The sequence below is a fragment of the Cavia porcellus genome, unplaced genomic scaffold (genome assembly GCF_034190915.1).
Source record: "Cavia porcellus strain 051 isolate PalLab524CR breed Dunkin Hartley unplaced genomic scaffold, mCavPor4.1 scaffold_6, whole genome shotgun sequence".
NCBI classification, from domain to species: domain Eukaryota; kingdom Metazoa; phylum Chordata; class Mammalia; order Rodentia; family Caviidae; genus Cavia; species Cavia porcellus.
In genome coordinates this window covers 47,441,678-47,468,961 of record NW_026947489.1, presented here as the reverse complement: position 1 = coordinate 47,468,961, position 27,284 = coordinate 47,441,678, and the positions used below count along the sequence as shown (strand labels likewise).

The 27,284-nt window shown below is 50.4% G+C and overlaps 1 protein-coding gene and 1 long non-coding RNA gene across 5 annotated transcripts in view; one reads left to right on the top strand and one right to left on the bottom strand.

Annotated features, from left to right (window-relative positions):
- Positions 1–27,284, bottom strand: part of Tbxas1 (thromboxane A synthase 1) — a 158,049-nt gene that overhangs the window by 9,386 nt on the left and 121,379 nt on the right. For all 4 annotated transcript variants that reach the window (XM_063249598.1, XM_063249597.1, XM_063249599.1 and 1 more), the window contains exon 10: positions 898–989. In XM_063249598.1, the coding sequence (XP_063105668.1) occupies positions 898–989 (92 nt within the window). The remainder of the gene's footprint in view (positions 1–897; positions 990–27,284) is intronic.
- LOC134476211 (uncharacterized) lies at positions 8,126–12,005 on the top strand. The gene is made up of 2 exons (XR_010047787.1): positions 8,126–8,287; positions 11,561–12,005. It is a non-coding gene; the product is annotated as an uncharacterized LOC134476211 (long non-coding RNA).

Sequence of the window (27,284 nt, the reverse complement as noted above, 5' to 3'; positions counted from 1 at the left end):
TTTCAAAAAATGGCACAAGGGTGAAGCTACGTGTGGTGGCACAGGCCTGTGATCTCAGCAGTTGGGATGATGAGGCAGGAGGATTGCTATGAGTTTGAGGGCAGCCTGGACTACATACAAGACTCTGTCTCAAAAAAACAACAGCCACAACAACAACAAAGGCAAAAGTGTCTGCACTTGGTCTGTGTGGTGTGTTAAGTCATGGGAGTATAATTTATGAGACGCTGCTAAAGTTTTGTGCTTCTTCTGTCTGGATCTGGAATCTGGCCAGTGTTCCACTGTGTGAGAGCCAGGCACCTGGGCTCAGCTTCCCTCCCCGGAGGGCCCCTTGTTTGGGGGAGTTTGAGAGCAGCAGACTTCATCACTGCCTTTGCAGGTTGGTGTGGCTAGCTGGGCATTAGTGACATGTTGTGGGTAAAAAAAATGCGTCTGGAGTTATGATATGGAGCAGTTCCAGGGAGGAAACAGCTGAGACACAGCAGGGTCAAATGTTTTTGGCTGAGTGGGACCTGGTGGACTTGAGGAAGCACGCCCCAGGACAGTCCCTCCAGTGTTAGCAGAGCCATGGTGTGTTTTGTATAGAGGATCAGTCAGAGTAGATGCACACAGGACTGGATGAATGAATGAATGAATGAATGAATGAATGAATGAATGAATGAGTGGGCAGGGGCAGTGGTGGCCCTCACCAAAGGCACAGCACTGGCCTGGGCTTGGTAGCCAGGTGTGTTAAGGAAAGGCTGGTAATGCTTTGGGACTCTGCAGGAACATGGGCTGGTGCCCCAGGGGTACAAAGGTGGTCTCAGACCCTGCTCTCCAGGACCATGTGGGTAATGCAGGTGGCCTCAGACTGGGGACCATGCGGACCCAGGATGCAGCTAGGGCGGGCAGCAGGCTTACCTGAAGGCTGGTGGGTACATCCTCAGGGTCTCCAAGATCACCATGTCCAAGTAGGGCAGGCCTTCCTGGAGGCTGCCATAGTCAGGGGCCACCTAGTGCAGGGTTGGGACAGAGGATGGAGGTTGTGTTACTTTGACTCTCACATGGCTTTGTCAGGAATTTCCACACCCCAGTCCAACTTTAGCAAACATTTGCTTGGAAACCACAAGAAGACAAATAGGTACCCCCCAGATTTTGTCGGATCAGTACCCCACATGTTCTGAGGTGCTTTATACTATTGAAGATAAATGGGGGCAGCCCTGGCCTTGGGCGTCTCCAAGTGTCACTGAGGAGTTTGTTCCCAAGGCTACAGTAGTGGCTGCATTTTTGGGAGCTGAGGATGGGTTAAGTACTGCACATTCGAATCTCTTTTAATCCTCTCATGGCTTACATGAGGACACTGAAGCTCAGCTGGGCTGTCACGCAGGTAGCAAGCAATACCTCAGAAGTTAAAAGACAAGCAGTGAAATAGCAAAGAAAGGGGCTCAGCGGCATAAGCACCTGCCTTGCAAGCAGGCGGTCGTGAGTTCAATCCTCGGTACCAATTAAAAAAAAAAAAAAAAGAAAAGAAATAGCAAAGAAAACAAGAGGGTCTGCACCATCTGAAATGAATGAGCAGTAAGAAACCAAAGAGCTTAGGTGGCTCCTTTGCGCAATGGGTAGCACATTGGACTTCTAAGAAACCAAAGAGCTCTTCTAAATCAGTGAGGAATTCAGGCCCGGTGGTGCACACCTGTGATCCCAGCACTCGAGCGGCTGAGGCAGGAGGATCACTGGATGTTCAAGGCCAGCCTGGGCTACAAAGACAAGTCATTAGAAGAGCCATCAAAGGGTAGGAACAGGCAAAATACAGGAGAAGTACAGTGACCAAAATGCAAATCAGAATGAGATTCTTTCCCTCACATAGATTGGGGAAGTCTGGCAAACTTCGGTTTTAGGGGTGCAGAGGTTGTGGATCCCAGACTTGAGGTGAGCTGTAAACAAGATGTGGGGAATGTGGGTGAGGTTACAGGAAGCTCACTGGTGGCTTCTGCAAGGAAGCCCCTTCCCTAGCTGCTCTGCCTCCTCAGAGGTAACACGAGTTGTCTGCCCAGTGTGGTGACAGCCACACTTTTTTTCAATTAAGCAACACTGACTGAGGATAAATTCTGTCTGGGATATGGTATTCTTCTGCGCCCTATGTTCCCCAGGGCATCCCTTCCATCTGAGGGGGTCACTGTCAACCTTGGAGTCATCACATGGTCATTGGGCTGGGGGTCTAAGACAGTGATCTCCAAGCAAGCTCCCTAGGGCGGTAGCAATCCTGTCAGCTGGGAAGCTGGGCAGGAGGATGCAAGTTTGAGCCTAACCTGGACAACTCAGCAAGTTATTGAGACTCTCTTTCAAAATAAAAAATAAAAAAGGATGGGGATGTAGCTCAGTGTGACAGCCCTGCGTCTAATCCCTAGAGCCAGGGCAAAAGAAAGGAAGAAAAGAAATGCAGAGGAGGGTCAGAAGAGGGTGGAAAGGACAGTGACCGTGGACTGAGCGCCATCCGCAGACATGTGTTTATTTATTTACTTGTACTGTGAGACAAGGTCCTGATAAGATGCTAAGTTGCCCAGGCTGGGCCTGCAGTTCTCCTGCCTCAGCCTTCCACAGTGCTGTGGTTACTGACGTTTGACACCATGCCCAGCCAACGCATGGTCCTGGTGTCCAAGGTAAGCAGTTTCCTAACACACAACGGCACAGCCACTCAGTAGGAAGCAGCCCTTAACGTTCGGAGGGTGAAGTTGCAGAGATGTGTGGAATCCCACCCACGTCTGCACGTGGCCATGGATTTAGAAGGCAAAAGAGGCATTTACACTTTGCAATAGAAACAGCAGTGGCTGCTTGGTTTTTCTTGTGAGTTTTCACCTCCACTTCTAGAACTGTTTCTTCCTGAGGCTTCTGCGTCCATCCCAGCCCACCAGAGCAATCAGAAGTGTAGGGCTTTGCACTTTGCCAGAGGCCATCTTGAGGGTCCTAACAGTGCCATCTTAGTGTCTCCGAGGACAGCAGAAAAGGACACGGCTTGGGCAGCCTCTCCTCTGGCCACCTCCCCTCCCTGTCCTGCCCTGTGACTGCATGCCCTCCATCCCCTGCAGGGGCCTGGACACAGGCACTGAGGTCTGATGGTGGTGCACAAGCAGCCCCTCGGGGTGGGCACGGTGGTGGCTGTCCCTGCCCCAGGCTGGCAGAGCAGGGTAATGTGGCAGAAATGCCATTGCTGCCCACACCTGGTGTGAGTGACCGGCCCAGACAGGCAAAGGCTCCCAGAGGTAGCATCTACTTGGGCGAGGGAGGCTATGGGAAGAGCAGGCTCCTGGAAAACCTTTTTGAATAAAGCGCCCCACATTTGCATGTGTCTTGGCAAGTGGTCCAGTCAGCCCTATGCACCATGGTCGGGAGGCCAAGGACACAGGTCTGGGGATTTGGATCAGGAGCAAGACAAAGGAGCTGTCCTCCCGCAGCCGTCTGTGGCCACTTTCTGCCTCGTGGAGTAATGAGTAGAAAACACCAAGAGATTTCCTGTGCCTCCTGCAGCACTGGCTCCTGGTAGCCGTCTGCTCCGGTACGGGTGCCTTCCAGCAAGTTCTCACTCGGGGCTGATGTGAATGATATTCTGAATTTTTTTAAAACAAGTTTTAATCAAGTTAGAATGTGAAAGCTTGAAAGTAGCTGGGGGTGGTGGCACATTCCTGTGATCCCCCCATGCCAGGTGGCTGAGGCTGAGGCAAATCATATAGTCAAGCCCAGACTAGGCAATTTAGTAACTTAGTGAAACCCTGCTGCAGAAATTTAAAAAGGACTCAGCACAAAGGCTCTGAGCCTAAACTGAGCCCTGGCTGCAGTGGTACAAAATAGAGAACCTCCAACTGCATCTCAGAAAGCATAAGAAACCGAATCTGGAGCTGTGTTCCTAATGGGTAAATGGTGTTGGTTTCCCAACTCAAATAGTATGGCTGGTTGTAAGTTGCTAGGATTTGTCAAAGAACAAGTTCAGGCGGGATAAGGGGACTCTGTGTTACAAAATCAGCCAGCCTTCCTTCCTTCCTTCCTTCCTTCCTTCCTTCCTTCCTTCCTTCCTTCCTTCCTTCCTCCCTCCCTCCCTCCCTCCCTACCTCCCTCTCTCCCTTCCTTCCCGGGTCTGCCTTTGCGGTTCCACCCCTTTGGGTCCAGCATCCCTGGGCAGCGCTGCTCGTTCACACAGGCGCTGGCCCTGCTCCTCGGGGCGCGACGGCTGGCCTGACCGGCACGGGGCGTCCCCCAAGTGCCATCTCACTCAGTGGGGCACAGGGTCCAAACCCTGTCCCCTTAGGTTCCCTGCAGACTGCAGGACCCGGGGCCACAGGGCTCCGAAGCGAGGCTGCCAGCAGGGGGCAGCAAGCGCACGGCAAATGAGGGGTCCCCAGCCCGCAGACCTCGGAAACCCCGGCGTCCGCACTCTGCATGCTGAAGACAGAAAACAGAGTGCCCGGCAGAGATCGTCCTCTGAGTCATTTTCTCACGGGGAACCAAGCACCACGAAGCCGCCCCCCACCCCGCCGGAATCCTTGTGTCAGCGCGGGCGGGGCGTGCGCAGCTGGGGGGGGGGGGCTTTCCTCTCCTGCCGGAGACTTGGCGGCTCCTGCACTCCGCCCGCCAGGCTGGCCCTGCGTTAGGGAGGGGACGCGGGGTCGCATCCTGGGGCTCCCGGCCCTGGAGCCCCGGCCTAGCAGGATGTGGGCAGGAAGGGAGGCCACGAAAGACACTCATCCCAGACACTGGGGACCCGCAGTCCACCAAAGGGTCCCCCGGTCTACCCTGGGAACTTGATGGCAAAAAGTGGGTGGATGGTGGTTCGACGGCCAGTGTGAAATGAATTCCTATCAACCAGGGAATTTCGAACCCCACTGGATAGCTGATACTTGTAAGAAGTTAGCGCCTGTTTGGTTTCAGTGGGATGTTATCATTGTGGTCATGTTTTAGAGCAGCTCTCATTTTTAAGAGCAATGTACTGAAATAGTTACAGATGACATATGATGTATGGGATGAAAAGCAAAAGAAGCAAGAAATCGGAGGAGAGATGCAGACGCGGTGATGCTGACGTGGCCAGAGCTGGTTCCTGTGGAGATGATGACAGTCCGAAGGATTCAGGAGCCACTGCAATGTCCTTCTAATTTCTGTGTCAGGACTTCGCATGATAAAAGGAAAAAACACTAAATAAAAATTTAAGTAACAACAGTGAATGGGCTGGGGACCTTGGGGATGTGTGGGAAGAATTAAAAATGGCTCTGCCAGGCTGCTCCAGCGAGACATGTGACACTGTGACCTGAGCCCCCACTGGCCTGGCCCAGGGGACAGGAAGGCGTCCTTTCCAGGCAGCACTTTTGGCTGCTGTTTGAGAACATTAGGTGGCCATGGGGGAGGCCTGAAACTGAACAGGTGGCCAGGGTGCTACATGATTTTCTTTGGCATCCAGAAATGCTAGCAAAAAGTGAGGGATGGGCAGGAATCATCTTGAATGAACAGGGAGGAGGAAGTGAAGCTTCCTGAAGAAAGTGCCTGCCCTCACAGGCTGTGGTGGGCAATACTTTAATCCTAGCAGGGTGAGGGAGGCCGAGGCAGGAGAATCACAAGTTCTGCCTCAGCTTGACAATCGGTCTCAAAGAAATGAAAAACAAAATAAATTAAAAAGCACACCCTGGGTTCAATTCCCAGTCCTGGAGAGAGATAGAGAGAGAGAGAGAGAGAGAGAGAGAGAGAGAGAGAAAGGGACGGGGGAGGAGTAGTGTCCTATCTTTGGGACAAAAGGGTCTGGGCTCCCTCTGCATATTTGTTTGTTTATTCTTTTTTTTGGTACTGGGAATTGAACTCAGGACCTCATGCTTGCCAGGCAGGCGCTGTGCCACTGAGCTATATCCACCCCCACCCCCACCTGTTTAAATAGAAGCAGTGTCTGCTGCAACCTGCCAGGAAGACGAGAGGTCCAGGCTGCTCCCTGTCCTGTGTCCCATGTCCTGGTGTCGGGGCATTACCCTTGGTCCTGCCAGGGAGGGCAGGTCCAGTCAGGACAGACAGACCATCATCTGGAGCCCTGGGTTAGTTGCTAGGGCAACTGTGAATGATGGTGACCACCCCTCTCTCAGGGGAGGGTTAAGAAGACTGTGGAGATGTGGGGTCCTGACAGGCAGTGACACTCTCTTGGGACACGTTCAGCAGCTGGAGGCCCTTTCTCATGAGGTGTTCTGTTCTCTGTTTTAAATCTCTCTACAAAGAACTGGGTGAGGTGGTGATGCTTATAATCCCAGCACTGAGGAAGGCTGAAGCAGGAGGATTGCAAGTTCAAGGCCTGCCTGGGCAATTTAGTGAGACCTTATCTCAAAATAAAAAATATAAAGACCTGGGGGGTAGCTTGGTGCAGAGATCCTGGGTTCAAGCTCTGGTACCAGGAAAAAAAGTTTAAATGGTTCTACAAGGATATATTAGACAGTGAGTCTTAGCTGAGTTCTATTAAATTCATTTCAGATGGGACTTATTTTATGAAATAATAACTGTGCTTTTAGAAAATTGGAAATAAAATATTGAGAAAAATGGAAATAAATAAGTGGAATCCTTGCTGGTTTACATTCTAAACTAGTTTTTTTTTAGTTTCTTAGTTTTTAGGATGACTTTCATTTCTATTTGATCCTTAATGGGCAGAAATTTATACTGTTATTTTTAAGGTCCTCAGTCCCCTGGTGTTGTATTATATAGTGTGAGATCTGTAAACCAGTATTGAAATGTAGTAGATAAACTGATGGTTAGAGAACCCTATGGGAAATCTATTTGACAAAGCTTTTTAAGTGGAAAGTAATACCACCCTCTCGTTTTAATTTTGCTGTTATGGCTTGTGTCTGAATGCCGCCCCCCCCCCCATTGGCTCATACGGTCATAGGTGGGACTTTTTCAGAGGTGACTGGATCTAGGGTGTGTGATGCTGGGATTACTCATGATGCAATGCTAGGGTCCAGGGAGCTAGACTTGAGGCTGTGTGTGCTACCCGTCCTAAGTACCCTGGATGAGATAGAAGAGATGAAAAGAACTGTGGTCATTCCTCATTGCTCTCCTACCTTCTGCCTGCTATGAACTGTTTCTCTTCTGCCACATCACCCTCCCTAGAGCCAGCCAATGATGAACTGAGACCTCTACAAACTGTGAACCAAATAAATCTTTCCCCCTTTAACTTGGGGGGATTAGGTATTTAGTTCCAGCAATGAGAGAGAAGTAACTAAGGCACTTGCTTTTCTGTGGTTAGACTTTGTATCATTTTCTCTAAATGCGAGACATATAAATACATACAATAGCACACACTAGGTGTGTGTGCATATATGATTTTGAGTATAGATGAGGAAAAGAAAATAAAATGTCATTGCTTTCATAAACATTTTTCCTAGATAATCAGGGACCCAAGAGAAAAATGAACATTTCCTTATTTTTGCCAAAGGACTTAGAAGTGGGGTGGCTTCAGCATGGCTCTTCCAGAGAAGGAGCCACAGCAACATCCAGTAGCACTTACAAGGGCTCTCTGTACCCTGCCAGCCTTGCAGCAGGGGACTGGAAGTCCCTTCAGCCGAGGATAGGCAGGGGTGATTCAGCCACATACAGAAAGAGGATTTGTGCGCTCTGAAAAGCCAGGGACCCTCAGACTCTAATATCAAACCTTGGAAATGCAGTGATCCTAGCTTTGCCCAAACAGGACAGCAAAGCCCCAGCCCTGCAGCCCATGTTCAGGGCGAGCCCTGAGCTCTCAGCATGAGGCCTGAAGCAGGCCTGGTCTCACTGGCCTGTTCCCCAGCCAGCGCTCTGAGGTCCTCGGCTGTGACAGTTTGCTTTTGAGTTTCTATAGCTCCGCCACATGAAATCTGTGCAGTCTGGGGAGCTGTTTTAGTCTTGATGTGGGGTGCCAACTGAGTGGGGGGAGGAGTCTCCCATGGACCTCACTAGCCATGCTCAGAAAGTCCTACATGCAAGTTGAAAAAATTTGACAGATTTACACTTAGAAACACATCCATATCTTAAAACAATTAGGAGAGTGTACAAAGTACCTGTTTATATCAACTGCAAAAGCAGAGAGACAGAAGCCACCTCGCACAAACACAGGGATTACCCGGGTGCTCCTGGCTGTGAAGGGATTAGGTGGGGGGGATGAGGAAAGCACATAGAGCAACCCGCCTGCATGCACCGGTGCACACGGCTGAGCTTACAGATCCTGCTAACCCTCTGCATGGTTCCTGTCTTCAGTAATGGTAAGAGGACTCCATCCGATGGATCACTGTGCTGCTGGTCCTCCAGCCACACTGCGAAGGAGGTAGTGTAACCCTTGGGTCTCTTGACAAGTGAAAATGAACCCCAGCCGTTCAGAGGTCAAATGGTCTGTCCAGGTCTGCAGACTCCAAGCCTGTTCCTCAGTACCCCACTCCCCGGGCCTCACCTCCTTTGCTTCTGCCCCTTCACTTTCTTCTTTTCTTGCCTCTTCTGTGTCTTATGAAACGATAGTAGACATCCAGAGACTTGCAGTACCAACAGAAGGGTAGGGCTCAGGAGTTTCCACAAAGTAAGCACCTCCTCGTGCCAGCAGCCAGACAGAGACACAGGACACCCCAGAACTCTGAGGTAACCCGCTGCCCTTTCCTGGGACAACCCCAGTTGGAAGAGAGAAGGCTCTGCCCGTTCCCCTTGCACACTGCATCACTGGACTGTCCGTAGGCAGCCTCCTTGTCTGCTCTCTCCGCCCACACGTGTGGGACTCACCCAAGCTGTGGTCGTGGCAGTGTGTTCAGCTGCGGTGCTCACGTGTGACTGTGCTCCTAGCGTGGGGCTCTTCAGTCATCTTTTCAAATGCATCACTGCTCCTAGTTTGGGCCTTTGCTAGGGAAGCTGATAGGGATACTCTTCCCTTCCCTTCCTCCCTCCCTCCCTTTCTCCATTCCTTCCTTTTCTCTCTGCAGGGGATTGAACCTAAGCCCCTTGCACTGGGCCACTTCCCCAGCCCTTTTTTAGTTTTGAGACAAGGTATTGCAAAATGATTCAGGCTAAATTCCAATCTGAAACCCTCTTGCCTCGGTCTCAGCAAGTGGTCATAGGTGTGGGATTATGGGTGTGTGCCACGGCACCCTGCTTTCTCTTGTTCTTTTCCTTTTGAGACGGGCGTTATGGTTTAGACGGAGAATGTATCTCCTGAAGCCTCCTGGGTTCAGAGACAGGGCTTCAGACGGGGACTGGATCGGTAGATCGGGGGCCCTCTACGCATGGGTGAATTCACCCCCTGGTGAGCTCACAGCAGAGTGTGCTGGTAGAAGCAGTGAGAAGAGGGGGTTCTCCCTTCACTCCCAGCTTCCTGGCCACCATGAGGCGAGCAGCTTTCCTCCGCCCAGGCCCCTTCCTCATGCCATTGATCCCCTGGAGGCGGCCATGGACTGAGAACTCTAAACCCATTGGCCCACATAAGCCTTCCCTCCTTTAGTGTATGGTGCTGGGTGTTGTACACTGTGATAAGAAAATGACTAAGACACAGGGCCTCCAAAAATGACCCAGGCCGTTCTCGGACTTTCTATCCTCCTGCCTATCTGTGCTCAGCTTTAGCAGATACTCTGAATAGTTTACAAAGTAATCGTTCATGCAGCCCAGAATTGGGGTGGATCAGTTAGAGAGCAGTGCATCAGCATTCTAGTTTCATTTCCTCTAACCATGGGCTCCCCTCTTCTCCCTGCCTCTCCTCTGTTATGAAATCTAGCCATTCTCTCTGTTCAGGAAAGGGTTAAGAGAAAGAAACAGAGCTTTATTTTGGGAGCTGAGTTATTTATTCCTATAGTGTAGGGTAGGAACAAATAAGACACATCTAATTACCTAGTTTTAAAAAATTGTCCTAATTACCAGATGCAAGCTCTCATAAGCAAAAATGCATTTTGGCATCAAATAGATTCAAGTCTTTGAATTATCTGCTGCTCTGTAATATTTAGGGCTCTGCTGTCTGAATTAGCACGGGTCATTCACAGGTGACCGTGTTTGATGCTAAGAGAAACCAGCCCCTAAGTAAATGATGATTAAACCCCTGCAAATGTTCCCTGCACTGGGGCAGGAGTGGACTGCATTTAATTTGCGGAAAATATTTTTACTCACTCTACAGACAGACAGAGCCAGGCAGGATTTTGGGGGTGGAGGACAGACAAGATCCAACCATAGCGTGTATAGCACTTCTTGTGTATTTGGGAAGTCATCTCACTGTTCATTCAAAGATCTGTTAGAAGGTAGAGACACCGAAGGGGTCTGATGAAGAATGACAGTGGGGTTGTTTTGTGATCTGACAGTGACTCGTGGAATGGTAGGAGGAGCAATCGGGGAACAGGCCCGTGAGATGTAAAGTTATTGCAGTGGCCTCAGGAAACATGGTGAGCTCCCTTTCAGCAGCTCGGGCTGGGAGCCTCCACTGTGACCCGGAGCCCAGGACACTCAGGTGTGCTTGGTCTGGACTGAGTGCAGCAATGGGTGTTGTTGTCAAGGGTCCCCAAGGGATTCCACGCGTAGTCTAGCTGCCAGAGTGATTTCTATAAAGGGAGAGTCACCAGGGCGAGAATTGGGGTAAAAGGGTCAAGGAATGGAAGAGAGGAAAGTGTTCCCGGGCTTCATTCCCTTGGGCACAGTGGCTTCTACCTACAAGTGGGAAGACCTTGGCCGTGCAGAGGCAGCCAAGTCCTCAGGGATGGGAGTAAGAATGAGCACAGAGACCAGTACTGACCCTTTGGTGGTGTGCAGGAAAGAACAACTGGGCCACTGGAAAGCGAGGGACCCTGGGCAACATCTTGGTCACTTCCTGCACAGGAGTAGGGACACAGGGCTGGGAAGCCAAGTGCCATCCATCCTCTGGGGGAGGGAGTAGAGAAAGCCTGGGATTCAAAGGCGAGCAGCCCAACGCCCAGGATGGCCCTGTTCACACATCTTCAGGGCAGCAGGTGACTGTGCACCTCCATGTCACCACGGAGGGTAGGAGCAAGTGATGGTGGAGCCTAGAGAGACTGACTCAGCTCTGGAAAGGATTTCCAAGCAGCTACAATTTAGGCCTATAAAGGTGAGCCCTGCCCACTGGAGATTTTTGAAGGTGGTGAGCACCACCACCAGCAACCTGGAAAGGTTGCTGAAGGGTATGAACAGAGCCCTCTCAGTGGGCCTGTGACAAGGCTGACCCCAAAGTGCCTTCTGGCTTCGAGTTGGTCTGCCGTATCATAGCTGCTCCCCATCCACCCAGGGGCAGCCTAGTGATCTCGGCGAATCCCGGACACTGCCAGACTGAGCAAATGTCATGGGAAGTGGATGGACAGTGGCTTACCCACTCCATGTAGCCCTGGCCCGCCCACATCCACCCCTCCTTCTAGGGTGTATCTCGTTGATAACACAGCCTAGAGTCCAAGAAGTCACAGTGCAGCTCGCTCACTGTTTGGGAAATGGTAAACAAAGATAAGAGCTCTGAGCGCTGGAATTTATTTTTTATCTACTCGGCCTAAAAGCCACTGCCTGTTAAATTTAGAAGCTGGCTCCAGACTCCTCCCTGACCTCTGTTTCCTGCCTCTTTTGCCACCCATTCTAGGAGCCTGGACTCTGGTGACCGTGGAAAATGAGATGTATTTGCAGAGACCCAGAGCCTTTCGTGTCTGCCTGCCTGGATGTTTATAACCATGGATATCACGGGGCTGGAAGCCAGGGGCCATTTCCTCTGGTCCCCAGCTCTGTCACTATTGCAGTGGCAACCAGTACTGCCCAAATATTTACCCACATGTCTCTAGGCAGGGCCTGGGGGGCTTCTGTCTCAGCTGTCATCAGAAGGACAAGCCCCTCAGGAGGTCACAGCCTTTCCTGGGTATCATTTTAGATTTGTTTATCTCCTCCCGCCTACCTGGAATCTGTCATTAAATAGCACTTAAATCCCTTTGCAATCAATTCTGAGGACCTGGAGAATCCCTTTGTTGACCCAGGATTCTTTTGTTTTTGAATATAGCTTGAAATAAATGGGCCATTGTCTGGGCTCAGAATATTCTGGTTGGAAAGAGATCTGGTTGATTTACTGGAGCAGGGTTTTCTCAGCTCATCAATTCCCTATTGCCCATTTAGTTCCTTTTCACAGCACAGGGGATCAGTAGGGACAGTTGAGCCCCAAGTGGAAAAAAAGAAATAAATAAAGACAAAAGATCATGTTTGCCCAAGCATGATGATGTCCAGAGGCCTAAATGGAGCCTGGTTCTGGGGTGCAGCCATTGTCAAGAAGAGAGGTGCATTTCTGCTGCCAGCTTGGGAGAGAGTTGGAGCAGTGCTCCTACTGGTGCTGGCGATCAGTCATGCAACTAACTATACAAAGGACGGAGCGGAGAGGCAGAGGCTCCAGGAGCTCAGCCTGATGCGCTGTTGATGAGGATAACAGCCTAGGGAGGTTAAGTCACTGCCCAACCCGCCAGCAGACCAGAAGCAACCTTAGACCGTGGGCTTCTGGACACGGGTCTGGGACTGTGCTTTGTGTCCCACTGTGCTAGAGAGGGATGGATTTATCCACAAAATCCAGGAGTAAAGAAAAAAAAAATCTAAGGGCTACACAGTCACATGGCATTTTCAGTGTTCAAGCCATGAGAAATTGTGGTGCATGTATGTGTCGCTTTTTGGGTCACCATGTGAAACCCCAAGATGATTTGTGGTGACCTTGAGCCGTGTGATTGTATATTTCTTCTTGCCTGTAGTGGATTGGTCCTTCTGATTGCCCAGTCTCGGGCTGTGCTCGTAGGCTCCCCCAGTAAAAAGCACAGGACAGGCAGCGACTTCCGGGCACCCTGTGTGATGAGCCAAAGCACTGCTGCCTCTAGAGCTGGACGTTGGAGCCGCACCCACCCCACGGCAACAGAAGTGGTTATGGTCAATATGGGGACACGAGGTTGGGGCCTGATGATGGGAAAGACACAGAGTCCTCTCGGGCAGCATCAGGGAAGGCCAGGAGACACAGTGAGAGTGTCCGTCAGCCATGCAGGAAGCGAGATTTCATCAGGACCCGAATCTGCCTCGGCCCTGCTGGCCTCCTGAACCGAGTGCCGTAAGCACCTGTTGATACAGCTTCAGTGCGTGGTTATTTGGTGATAGCAGCCTCAGCTAAGGCACAGCAGACGCTACCAGAAGTACTTTTTAAAATGCTGTAATTCATCCAAAGATTGCATGGTACCTCCTTATACTTCAAAAACAGCCATTGTTTAAAATCTGAATTTAGTTGGATATCTTTTATTCTTTTATTTATTTACTTATTTTGAGACAGGGTCTCACTATATAGTTCAGGTTGGCTTTGGGCTCACTTTGTGGCCCAGGCTGGTCTCCAACTTGCAAATAGTTCTCCTGCCTGAGCCTCCCAGGTTTCCTTATTCTTGTTCTCTAAGTCTGGCAGCTGTGAGTGGTACTGTTCACACTAAATTATTATTATTATTATTATGCTATGTAGTTTAGGCTGGCCTTGAACCCACTATGTAGTCCAAGCTGGCCTCCAACTCTCAGTGATCCTCCTGCCTCAGCCTCCTGAGTACTGGAGTCACAGGTCACCATCACCACATTCATGCTAAGTTGAAAGAGACACGACTGGAACAGATCTCTCTGTGACATGAGTCAGGAAACAGTTCCAGAGCAGAGTGGATGCAACTCAGAGCTATGTGGGTTCAGCCCTCCTGGGATGGGTCTGACCTTCAGCCCAGAGAGGTCAGATGGCTCTTGCTGTGTACACCCAGAAATTCTCACTTGTTACTTTTAAAATAGTAAATAATTCTGTCAAGTTTTCAGGTTAAATATAAATCTAAGAAGTAATTCATCTTTCTCTTTTATAATGAACTCTTGAGATTTTGAGCTTTGTAATTAGCAGGCAGAATCATAAACAGGGCAGAGATGCTCAGTGGGCCAGCTGGAAGACATGGGTGATGACTAAACCTCCCTGGGACTTGGTTTGCTCATCTGTAAAATGGGGAGAAGTAACGCTTGAGGGGTCCTGGTTAAGAGCCCTCCTTAAGGAGATTTATGAGGCACTGTTTATGATTCTCCTTGTGGTGCATAACAATCTGTTTGTAAAAAGTGCACCGTAGAGACCATATTACCAGCACAGACATGCAAGATCCTGGTTGCTGGGAGGACACGGGCTTTGCCTGACCCCCAGCCACTGCAGGTGGGAAAGGGGCGCAGACACAGGGAACAGGCGTGGTGTCCCCCTTCCTTCTGCCTGGCCAGGGCCTGGGTGCTCCTAGCTAAGGCTTCCTGTCTTCAGGGCCAACTGGCCCGTAGCCCCCAAGGCCTATCACCAAGGGCCCCGCAGCCTCTCCTTCCACAGACAGCCCCTCCTCTAGATAGAAGTGTGAGGCTCTCAGGCTTTAACCTAGCCCCCAACTGGGTTACCTTGTGTTGGGTCTTCTCTCTGCTGTCCCCTGTTTTAATGTAGGACAAAACTCTGAACAGGTGTCTTGGGCTACCTGAGGGTAAGTTACCAGCTTCCAGCCCTTGCACAAGAATCCTGTGTCTTCTGCTTTTATGCTTTTATTGACTGACTGATTCTCTGGTGCAATGAACACTTTTTTCTAGTAAAAATTTTGTCTAAGCCAGGTGCTGTGGTGCAGGCCTGTAATCCCAGCATTCCACAGGCTGAGGCAGGAGGATCACTGTGAGTTCAAGACCAGCCTAAACTACCTATTGAAATCCTATCTTAAAAAATATGCATATGTGTGTGTGTGTGTGTGCACACCCACACCCACCCTACACACCTGCTCACCCCCACACACACCAAAACAACAATGAAAAAACAATGTCTGTCCTACCAAGATTCACTCAGCAACCTGCTGGGCTTCCTTGCTGCTGCTAAGCTGCCTCCCTGCTACCCCCGACAGCCCAGCTGGCTGGTGTCACCTCGTGCCTGCTATGTGGCCAGCATGGAGGGACAGTGCACAGTTTTAGGGGCGGCAGGTCCCAGGGGATATTCTGGGGGGCGGGCAGAGACGACTGTGGACACCGTGGGGACCAGGACTTCCAGGGTGGGAAGGGGGAGCGGGAAGATTTCCTGCAGAAGAGGAGGCTCCGCTAGAGCAGTTTTCAGAGAAGCATTTGTGCTCTCTCACACAGAAACAATAAAAGCACTTAAACAAGGTTTTGGAACAACACAGAAACAAGTTCTCTCGCCGCCCGCCGTTTATTGCCTGTTTTATTGGTGCCTGTTTCTCCCTGCTGTTCCTGCCTCTCTCCAGCCTCGCCCCAGCCCAGGGGCGGTGACAGTGCATTTGCTAATGATGGTGACTTGTTTTGGCCTTGGATCTTACAGAACTGTAGGTTTCTTTGGTCTTGGTGTCTGCTGCCCCGGTCACGTGCCCAGTGTGTGTATAGCCTTGCTCGAGACACCGGTAGTGCACCCCACATGGGTATCTCAGAGGGACCTAGCTTGAGGATGGCGGCGGGCTGGGGACCCTCCAAGTGTCAGGGATGATGGTGACCCAGGAGGCCCTGAGGGGTGGCGCCCAGCTTGCCACACAGTCCTGAGTCTGGGCACCAGCAGAGCCAGGCAGAGAGGTGGACAGTGATGGTGGGGAGGAGGGAAGCAAGGTAGGGAGGTGGCAGTGCTGAGATGTCATGGAGCAGTCCTGGTGGTGGGGTGGCTGAGCCAGGGCCCTCAGGGTCCAGGACAGGTGACCGGGGTCAGGACGAGGGTGTGAGGCGTGCATTTCTGTCTTCACATGGACACAGAGGCCAGGTCCCCAGGGACTCTGAGGGCCATGTGTCACTTGACAGGGAGCAGGTCTGGGGAGCACCGCCATGAGGTGTGCACCCCACTTCTACATTCTCGAGGAGTCACTTTCACAGGACCCACAGGCCGTGGTGCATTCCTGCCGGTGTAGAGCTGTTTACAGAGCTGGACCTCACAGAGCACAGGGCAGGGGGACTTGGGATTGGGACACCCTGACCTCCAGCAGGGCTCACTCCTGTGGACACTGAGGCGCCCCCCCTCAGAGTCTGGCCCTGGGGGAGGGGTAGGAGTGGACCAGGGGGCCCTGGAGCCTGTTCCCTGGAGCCCTGGGAAATCTGTGGCCGGCATGAGCGCTGCTGACCGGGTCTTTGGGGCAGGTGGGGTATCTGCTTGTCAGTTCTTAGGGTTCCACTGTACCGATGAGCAAAGCAACTCGGAGGGTGTGTGTGTGAGGTCACGCGCAGACAGCAGTCAGGTTTGGAGAGGGCTTGCGGTGTGGGGTGAGTGAAAAGCGAGGTCTGCCAGTGCAAACCTGTGACAACGGACAGAGAGCAGAGGCACAAGAACAATCATTTTCTCATCAATAGGACACTGAGGGCTGTGTGACCACGGCTACAGATGGCTAGGGAACCAACTGCCACAGATGCCTAAGATTCATAAGGCAGAAGCCGGGTGTGCTGGCCCATGTCTGTAATCTCAGCATTCTGGGAGCCTGAGGATCGCAAGTTCAAGCCCGCTTTGGGGCAATTTAGCAACTCAGTGAGACAGTGTCTCAAAATGCAAACAATGAACAGCTGGGGATGTAGCTCAATGTGAAGGCCTTGGGTTCAATCCTCTGTGCTAAAAAATTTAGAATAAAATATGAGTCTTAAGATGGGACATATGTGTAGCCAGGAACACATAAATGGGTCCTCTTGAAACCACAGAAGTCAGCAACAGGAAGGGCCTGGAGAATGGAGCAGGCAGGACTGCGGGCTTCCAGTGTCTGTGGCCCCTGGCTTGGCCCAGGAGAGTGCTGTGGAGCTCTGTCTAGCTCTCCCGGGAGGGAGCAGCCCTTGCAAAGGCCTCCTGGGTCCTCCTGGACCCAGCACGATGCATAACACAGGCTGCTGCACAGGTGAGGGTCGCGCTCACCCCACAGGCGCAGGGCTGGGGCGACTCCCTGGGAAGGGACAGGGCGGCCTGAGACTCTGGAGCCCCTGCTCAGGGGAGCATTCAGCCTCATCCTCAACCTTCAGCTTTCCCTGTGCATTTGGGAGCACCTGGCGCCGGGCCTGGGAGCAGCGGACACACTGCCCCATTGCTGCTGCAGTTTAAGGGCCTCCTGGCCTGATCTGCTTCCTCTCCCCTTGGCCTCCCCTCTTCTCTGACCCCAGCTGGCACTGGCTTCTTCTCAAAGAGCAATCGCTCTGAGATGCCCCGGACCAATGGGCACTGTGAAGCAGCCTAGCAGACACAGCGTCTATTTAGAAAGTTTACTGAGCACAGCATGGTGCACAGCTTCGTTCCCTTCTGCCGAGGGCAGGCCCACAGGAAAGGAGCACAAATAGCAGCAGGAGAGGGACAACAGCAGCTTTTTTTGGGTAATGATACTGGGGAGAGAACCCAGGGCTCCACACTAAGCCACATCTCTGGCCCTTATTTATTTATTTATTTATTTATTTATTTATTTAATTTATTTATTGAAGCAAGATCTCCCAAAGATGCTAAATTACCCTGGCTGGGCTTGAATTTGCAATCTTCCTGCCTCAGCATCCTAGAGAGCAGTGATTACCATGACCAACAGCAAGTTGGTCTCAGGGCTCCTTCGCCCTGCAGTGTGCCTCTTTATCCTCAGAGTCTCTGACTATCTCCTGCTGGACCTGTCTGGGTGGCAGGTCTGCCTGGGCACAGGCAGCTGAGAAGCCTGCTTCTCCTCACTGCCAACTGGCCAGCAGGAGGTCACCACTGACCCCCCACACATGCATAGGCAAGGGCATCCCTGCTTCTGCCCCACAGGGTGTCAGCTGAATGTTCTCTTGGGGCCTCCTGCCCACTGGCCTGGAGTTGGCCCTGCATGGACTGAGGTCTGCAGTGAGCGGTAGGGCAGGTGTTGTCCCTGTGAGTCCTGCAGTCATGCATGAGTCCTAGAGGCTCAGATGAAGCCACACAGGGACCGGGCCATGGAAGAGCCTCATCTGGGTGTTGAAAGGTTGGGAGGAGAAACAGAAGCAGCGCAAAGGACCAGTCCTGGGAGCCGAAATACAGATCCAAGGAAGCTGGGCCTGGCCCAGAGACTGGGTTGTGTAGCTCAGGCGGTGCAAGAAGCCTGCGACCGTGCCTGTGACTGTGACCGTGCCACAGGGGTGTGGCTGTGAGGTGCCGCAGGAGATGGGGTGCTGGGGTCAGCAGAAGCCTAGCTGCCAGCCTGGGCAATCTGGGCATTCATTGTTTCCAAGAAAAGCTAGGACTAAATTTTTGTGGAATCCTGCCTTTTGCATTTGGCAATTAATTCCAATTTAAAAAGCCAAACAAAATCACTAGCTATGCTTGGATCAGGGGCTGGCCGTTTCTGACCTGGCTCCTGGCATGCTGCCTGGATAGCACTCAGGCAGGGTGGCCTCTGCGACATCTCCCAGATGCCTGCCCACCTCAACCCAGCCTGTGGGATGCTGGGATTTTTTCCCTATTAGCTAAGAAAAGAGAGTCCTTTGTAATGGCAGGTTTCTAGTTTGGGAGTTGAGTTTTATACAACTGGTACCCTGCCTGACAGAAAATCACCCTTCAATGCAGTGCACTATACGGTCCGGAGGTCCCCAAAATTCCCAAAGTCTTTTAGGCCAAGGTAAAAGTACCTGGCCCACCTGCTCCAGGACTGTTAGATTACTTAGTGCCCTGACTTATTTTACTGGAAAATAAATGAAAACCAGGGCAGTGATTGTACAGTTCAAAGGCAGAAATGTCTGGAGCTAATTTCAGAAAGCTCTTAACAGCCTTGCAAATTAGCTTTCCTTCTGATGAGTGATCTTAGTGAGAGGATTCTGTTGTAATCAAACTTATATTTTATAATTAGGTGAATCTTTTAGGCTCAGAGGCTCTGAAAGCAGGTTTCTGTGAAATCAGGACACAGTGGGATACGCAGGGACCAAGAAAGTGGCGGTCGGTCCTGCGCTTTCCTGTGAATGGCCAGGCATATGGAGATGCACGGTGAGATAAAAATACAACGTACTATGAATGTGTAAGTAAGATTTAGTATCATAAAAAGCACATTGCCATGAAACCCCCTCACTTCAAAAACACTTTATCCCATCATCCTTGCCGCTTTCTGAAGCAGTTTTGGAGGTGCTCTTTCGTGAGTGTCTTTACGAGGTGTGATTAAAACATCCAGTGGGAGGCAGGCTGGTGAAAACAGGGCACCGTGTCCTCACCACCTTACTCTCTGCATCTGATACTGCGGGACTTCTGGCCCCTCCCCGAAGTCAAACTGACCGAAAGGTAAACGTTTTGAACTGTGTGTGATTTTCAGGTGGCTCTGTAAAATGGAAATGGCAATTTGGAGAATTTAACAATAGTAGCAAAATCAAAAATAAGAGTGATGAGGATTTCCACGTAATCCATTTCACCAGCCTGGCACCTGAGGGGGTGCTGTTGTTACCTGCCCTGTTAACAGTCGAGGCCTGGAAGCTCGGAGAGGAGCCGTGTTGTCTTTAGGGTCACACAGCAGGGTACAGGGTCCAACTTGGCTTTTTTTAATTTTTAAAATTTTTTTCATTTTTTGTCTTTTTGAGACAGGATCTCACTTTGTAGCCTAGGCTGGTCTCGAACTTGCAAGGATCCTCCTGCCTCAGCCTCTCGAGTGCTGAGATTACAGGCGTGAGCCACCATGCCTGGCTCCAACTCGGTTTTGAGTTAGGGAAATGGGGCTCAGAGCTGGGTGCAGAGCCTTCAGCCTACCTCAGGATGGAACCGGTGCAGGTGACACTGGAGGAAGGGCTGTGGGGGCTGCAAATGGCTCTTTATGAGTACATGGCGGGGGGCAGCTGGTGGCTCCTGCTGGGGCCAATAGAGACCAAAGCAAAGTGTCTCCTACTGCAGGGAAGGTGGATGCCTGGTCCATTTCTGTGCAGACAGACCAACAAGCTCATCAAAACCTTGGAAGCACCTGGGTCAGATGCTGTAAACTAAGGCAACTGGTAGATGGTACCAAGAGGAATGGGAAAAAGGTTCCAGGATCAAGGGTTTCTCTAGTGGTTGATTGATTGTGTCAACTTGAGACAGTTAGAAACAGACCCAGAACCCCTCGAATGATGGGGAGGCCAGGTACCCTTGGAGAAGGACTCTGATGCACCAAAAATTTACACTGTTAATCTTTCTCCCATCCTTCCCCAGAGGGACCTAAGGCCTTTTGCTCGAGTGACTGTCCACTGGGGAAGGGGAATGATCAGACATTTCGGGGATTACTGGACACTGGTTCTGAACTAACACTGATTCCAGGGGATCCAAAACATCACTGTGGCCCTCCTGTTAGAGTAGGGGCCTATGCAGGCCAGGTGATCAATGGAGTTTTAGCAAAGGTCCAACTTACAGTGGGTCCAATAGGTCCTCGGATTCACCCTGTAGTTATTTCCCCTGTTCCAGAACGTATAATTGGGATTGATGTACTTAGTACCTGGTAGAATCCTCACACTGGTTCCCTAACCTGTAATGTGAGGGCTATCACGGTTGGGAAGGCCAAATGGAAGCCACTAGAGTTGCCTTTGCCTGGTAAAATAGTAAACCAGAAGCAGTATCGCATTCCTGGAGGGATCCAAGAGATTACTGCACCATCAAGGACTTAAAGGATGCAGGGGTGGTGGTGCCCACCACATCTCCATTCAGTTCCCCCATTTGGCCTGTGCAGAAGACAGATGGGTCTTAGAGAATGACTGTGGATTACCGTAAACTGAATCAGGTGGTAACTCCAATTCCAGCTGCAGTACCAGATGTGATTTCCTTGCGTGAGCTGATTAACACATCTCCTGGTACTTGGTATGCAGCTATCGATTTGGCAAATGCCTTTTTCTCCATACCTATCCATAAGGATCATCAGAAACAATTTGCTTTTAGCTGGCAAGGCCAGCAATATAGCTTCACAGTCTTACCTCGGGGATATATTAACTTGCCAGCCCTATGTCATAATTTGGTTAGAAGGGATCTTGATCGCTTTTCTCTGCCACAGGATATCACACTGGTCCATTACATTGATGATGTTATGCTGATTGGGCCTGGTGAGCAGGAGGTAGCAACTGCACTGGATTCATTAGTAAGGCATTTGAGAGCCAGAGAATGGAAAATAAATCCAACAAAATTCAAGGTCCTTCTACCTCAGTGAAATTTCTAGGAGTCCAGTGGTGTGGAGCATGTAGCGATATCCCTTCTAAGGTAAAAGATAAATTGTTGCATCTGGCTTCTCCTACAACTAAGAAGGAGGCACAACGCTTAGTGGGCCTAGTTGGATTTTGGAGGCAACACATTCCTCATTTAGATGTCTTACTCCGCCCCATTTACCGAGTGACTCGGAAAGCTGCTCATTGTGAGTGGGGCTCAGAACAGGAAAAGGTTTTGCAACAAGTCAAGGCTGCTGTACAGGCTGCTCTTCCACTGGGGCCATATGATCCAACAGATCCAACGGTAACGAACAAAGATGCTGTTTGGAGTCTCTGGCAGGCCCCCATTGGTGAATTACAGCGGAGGCCTTTAGGATTTTGGAGTAAGTCTCTGCCATCGTCTGCAGACAACTACTCTCCCTTTGAGAAACAGCTGTCGACCTGCCACTGGGCCTTAGTGGAAACTGAACGCTTGACTATGGGACACCAGGTCACCATGTGACCTGAGTTGCCTATCATGGCCTGGATATTATCTGACCCACCAAGTCATAAAGTTGGACGTGCCCAGCAACGGTCTATCATTAAATGGAAGTGGTATATTCGTGATGGAGCCAGAGCAGGCCCGGAAGGTACAAGTAAATCACATGAGGAAGTTGCCCAAATACCTGTGGCTCCTATACCCGCTATGTTGCCTTCAGTTTCCCAGCATGCACCTATAGCCTTGTGGGGTGTACCATATGCTCAGTTATCAGAGGACGAGAAGACTAGGGCCTGGTTTACGGATGGCTCTGCACGTTATGCAGGCACCACCCGCAAGTGGACAGCTGCAGCATTACAGCCCCTTTCTGGGACATCCTTAAAAGACAGTGGTGAAGGGAAATCATCACAGTAGGCAGAACTTCTCGCAGTGCACTTGGTAGTACATTTTGCCTGGAAGAAGAAATGGCCGGATGTGAGACTGTACACTGATTCACGGGCTGTAACTAATGGTCTAGCCGGGTGGTCAGGAACTTGGAAGGAGCGTAACTGGAAAATTGGTGACAAAGATATTTGGGGAAGAGGTATGTGGATAGACCTCTCTATATGGGCAAAGGATATGAAAATATCTGTTTCTCATGTAAATGCTCAACAAAAGGTAACATCAGCAGAAGACAACTTTAATAATCAAGTGGATGAGATGACTCGTTCTCTGGACAGTAGCCAACCTCCTTCTTCAGCCACCCCAGTCATTGCCCAATGGGCCCATGAACAGAGTGGCCATGGTGGCAGGGATGGAGGGTATGCATGGGCTCAGCAACATGGACTGCCACTGACCAAGGCTGATCTGGCTACAGCCACTGCTGAATGCCCAGCATGCCAGCAGCAGAGGCCAACACTGAGTCCCCAATATGGCAGCATTCCCCGAGGTGATCAACCTGCAACTTGGTGGCAGGTTGATTATACTGGACCGCTTCCATCATGGAAGGGACTGCGCTTTGTCCTCACTGGATATGGCTTTGCCTTTGCTGCACGTTATGCTTTTGCCAAGACTACCATCCGTGGACTCACGGAATGCCTTATCCACCGTCATGGAATTCCACATAGCATTGCCTCTGACCAAGGAACACATTTCACAGCTAAAGAAGTGAGACAGTGGGCATTTGCTCATGGAATTCACTGGTCCTACCATGTCCCTCACCATCCAGAAGCAGCTGGATTGATAGGAAGATGGAATGGCCTTTTGAAGACACAGTTACAACGCCAGCTAGGTGGCAATAGTTTGCAAGGCTGGGGTAAAGTACTTCAACAGGCTGTATATGCTTTGAATCAACATCCATTATATGGCACTGTGTCTCCCATAGCCAGGATTCGTGGGTCCAGGAATCAAGGGGTGGAAGTAGGGATGGTGCCACTCACCATCACCCCTAGTGATCCACTAGCAAAATTTTTGCTTCCTGTCTGCATGACTTCATGTTCTGCTGGCCTAGAAGTTTTGGTTTCAGAGCGGGGAAGGCTTATACCAGGAAGCACGACAATGGTACCATTGAACTGGAAGCTAAGACTTCCCGCTGGTCATTTTGGTCTCCTCATGTCTCTGAGGAAACAAGCTAAAAAGGGAGTCACAGTGTTGTCAGGGGTGATTGACCCAGACTACCAAGGGGAAGTTGGACTACTACTCCACAGTGGAGGAAAGGAAGAATATACACGGAGTGCAGGAGGTTCCTTAGGGCGCCTTTTAGTATTACCATGCCCTGTCATTAAGGTTAATGGAAAATTACAGCAACCTAATCCAGACAAAGTGACAAGTGGTCCAGAACCTTCAGGAATGAAGGCATGGGTCACTCCACCGGGGAAAGAACCGAGACCTGCTGAGGTGCTTGCTGAAGGCCAAGGAAATACAGAATGGGTAGTGGAAGAAGGAAGTTCTAAACACCAGCTATGACCCCATGATCAGTAACAGAAAAGAGGATTATGGTTACTATTTCTCCCCAAATATGGTTTCAGTGTAACATAATATTAGACTAATGCTGTGTTTTAGGACTTGTTAAACTTGTGTTATAATGTTAAGCTTATGAATTGATAGGAGTAAGCATCAATCAAAGAAAAGTTACATTGTGTATTTTGGTAGGGGAATTATTGTGTTTCTGTTTGTATGAAAGACAGTCATAACATGTTAGGCTCAATTATATGCATGTTTGTGTATCTGGAACTAGTTTAAAGAAATGTGTCTGGTTGCCAAGTTGACAAGGGGTGGATTGTAGTGGTTGACTGATTGTGTCAACTTGAGACAGAAGCTAACTAAATGAGTTTAGCAATTCTACACCCAAGGATGTAGAAGAAGACCCACCCTAGGGCGGGTTATCACCTCGAGGTATAAAAGGGGAGGAGGAAGGACAAATCCATGCCATTCTTGGGAGAAGCTCCAGTCTCCGCCTTTGGTTTGGACCTCGCCTCCTGGCTTCCAGTATGGACTCTTTAGCTTTCTAGCGTAGACTCTTCAGCCTTTCATCACAGAGCCTTCGGCCTTCTGTCGCAGACCCATCAGCCTGCTGGTGTGGACTTGCACAAGACACTAGGGTGAAGTCCAGATCTTGGACTGAATCCTTCGGCCTCCAGTGCATAGACATCCTCTGCACGCTTCCTCATCGGACTCTCTGACTGACTATCGTAAGCCAATCTTGTTGTTTCTGTATATCCGGGTTATATCTGTTCTCTCTAGTGAAACCTGACCAATACAGTTTCTGGTAAACTGCCTATCACAGCTGCAAAAAGGTGCATGCTAAAGCAGGGAGCCGTGGAGAGAATCTGGAGGGTAGGAACTACATGAGGTATGATTCTGCAGAGTCCTGTGTGTGCTGTGGAACTCTGGGCTGAGGATTGCCACACAAGTGGAGGTCTTGTGGCTGGGTGTCTTTTTCCTGTCGGCTTCCTCATTTGATAGAGCACAAAAGTTGGAGCAAGAAGACTGGAATTCGGATCTGCTGTGTGACCCAGAGAAAAATAACTTAACCTCTCTGAGCATCTGCGTTTTCAACTCTAAAAGAGAGTACTTATAATAAACACCAATCTACTTCCTAGATTAGGGAAGACAAGTGGCAGCAAGTATGTTATTATGTTTTTTTTTAAATGTCACCTCGGTGCCAATCCCAGTGAAGGAAGATTCATCGCTGAGACCAAGGGGCACAGAAATAGTGAGACAGGCTCTTCGCATAAAAGACTGAAGATCGAAGGGTACAGATGCCAATAAATGGGTTTCAGTGCTAATCTAAGTCAGGTAGATGCCCGAGCAATGATGTGGTCAGTTCAGGTCAGAAATGATGACGAAGTTGGAAATTCGAGAAGACAAAAAGGTGATGAGAAAACAGTATACAAGCAACACAAGTTTGTAAAATGCAACAGAAGTGGGTCCAAATGGGTGTACCAGAGAGACCTGCAGAGTAAAACGAAAATGCAGGCTGGAGGTTGGAGGGCCTGGGTTGTGTTCCTGGTTTGGTCACAAAGAGCAAAGACTCAGAAGGTCCCTTCCCTGATCTGGCATGTTTCCTCATGTGTCACTGGATTTTAAAAATCTCTCCTCTTCGCTTTTGTAATAGTTGGTACACTGTGTCAACTCAAGGAGTCTGGAGGCCTAACTAAGTAACTCAGCAGCTCTACATCCCAGGGTGTAGAGGACACGCCCTTGGCCCTCCAGGCTGTTGTTCATTGTGTCAATTTGAGAAATTTAGAACTTTTAAGTGACTCAGCAGGGTCCCCACTTTGTAAAAGTCCTGAGCCTGTGCAAGAGGAGGGCATGGAGATGGTGTGAGTGCTACGCCCACTCTCGGGCAGGTAGCCTGCTCACAATATACGGGTGGAAAAGAGGTTTCCTCTCCTCCATTTTGCTCTTGTTGCTTGTTTTCTTCTGACACCTTGAAGTGTCACCCCTCACCACGCCACCCTGCCTTGGAGCCAGCTGATGATAGCCTGAAACCTCCACAAACTGTGAGCTAAATAAGCCTTCCCTTCCTTAATTTTGAGTGTCAGGTATTTTGTTCCAGCACTGAGAGAAAAGTAACCATGACAGCATGGGAGCACGTTGCAGGGAGCACGTGACCCCTCTCTGTCGGCACTTGAACCAAACAGCCCAGCAGCCCAGCGTGAGATACTCAGGTTGAATTGCAGCACTGGCACTTTGAGATAAATAAGTGGGTTTTGGGTTGCACTTTGGGTACTTGATCTCTTAAAGTTTCACCACCATTGCTCTGCAGTGCATTCCCCTCGACTCTTTAGTGTTCCTGGGTGCACCTATTCCCTGCCCTCCCCAGCTAGACACCCCAGGTTCCAGCAGTCAGAGTCCTCCCTGAGCAACAGCCCCTTCTGTCCCACCAGCAAAGAGCCAGACGGGGTGAAGTTGCCAAAAGGTTAATATGGAGCTGCCAGATTTAACAAACAGACAAACAAAAAACAAATGGCATAAGGAGCCAGTTAAGTGTGAATTTTGGGTGTACAATAATTAATTGTTTAGCATAGGTATATCCCAAATAGTGTACAAGCTATCCTAAAAAATCACTCATTGTTTATCTGAAATTCAAATGTACCCACATGCCTATATTTTATCTGGCAACCCTAAGTAAGTAATAAACAAACAGCAAACAGGAGGGAAAGTTTCCGAAGATTAAGGCCTTTAAATGCCTCAAACTACAAAACTTTGTGTTTTAATATGATCATAAATTAGCAGCTGTACAGTATTATGCAAATTTATGTTAAGTTATTCACTCTCTGTCATCATGCTCCAATAAAAATTGTATATATGACATTTAGGAAAAAGAAGACATCTTCTGATAAGGGTTCTCGCTCTGCGACTTGGCAGAGCTGATCACCTTCAGCTCCCGAGAGTGTCGCAGCTCCAAATGTAGAGCCAGGCCTTCATGAGCAGCTCAGGATGCCCCAGAGCAGTCCCCAGACTGTCCGGGGCTGCTGTCCCCCACTTTGGTGCTCCCACTTTAGTACTGAAATGACAGGAGTGTGCGGCTCTGCCAGGCAGTTGGTCATGGGCGGCCACCTATGACCCCGCAGAATAAGAGTCAGGGTCACGCGACAGCCATGGGTGGCCCGTGTTGAGCCTCTGTGCTGTCCTGTTTCTTGGGGTCACCTGCACAGGGCAGACCCCGGCTTGGCTGCTCTGGCTCTGTGCATGGTGATGCCTGCTGGTTGGCTAATTTGATATTTGAAGCATCCTGTACCAGCTGCCCTCAGGCCAGTTGCGCTGTGACTTCACTGGTGACTGCTGTCCTCTGTGGGGTGTTTTAGCTTTTACATACATTTTGAAAATGATCGAATACTGTTTGTGAGAAGACATGCCTGCGCCTATCCTGGCTGGAAGGGGTTAAGTCTTGTTAAGGACACATGACACCCTCCAAAGTGACAGGGAACTGAAGCCAGATGGCCCTGGGGAATCCTTGACAAATGCCAGGCCAGGCTGTTGGCAGTGGCTTGAGGAGGGAGGCAGGGAGGCCGGGATAGGTGAGGGGGCTCCGCTGTCCTGGCGGAAGGGGTGGGGGTCTCGGCTGCGCTGCATGTGCCCCCCCTACAAACGCAGGCTCTTCCTGCCCAGTGGGTGGCAGAGGATGGCACAGTTGCCTCCCTCCTCCCCCGCAGAGAGGGGGACAGTTCTTAAGACACCTGGAGACATGAGCATGGGCCTGGGAGCTGGGAAGCCACGCAGACCCACAGTGTGACCCAGGGCCACCTCCACGCGCTGTCTGCTGCAG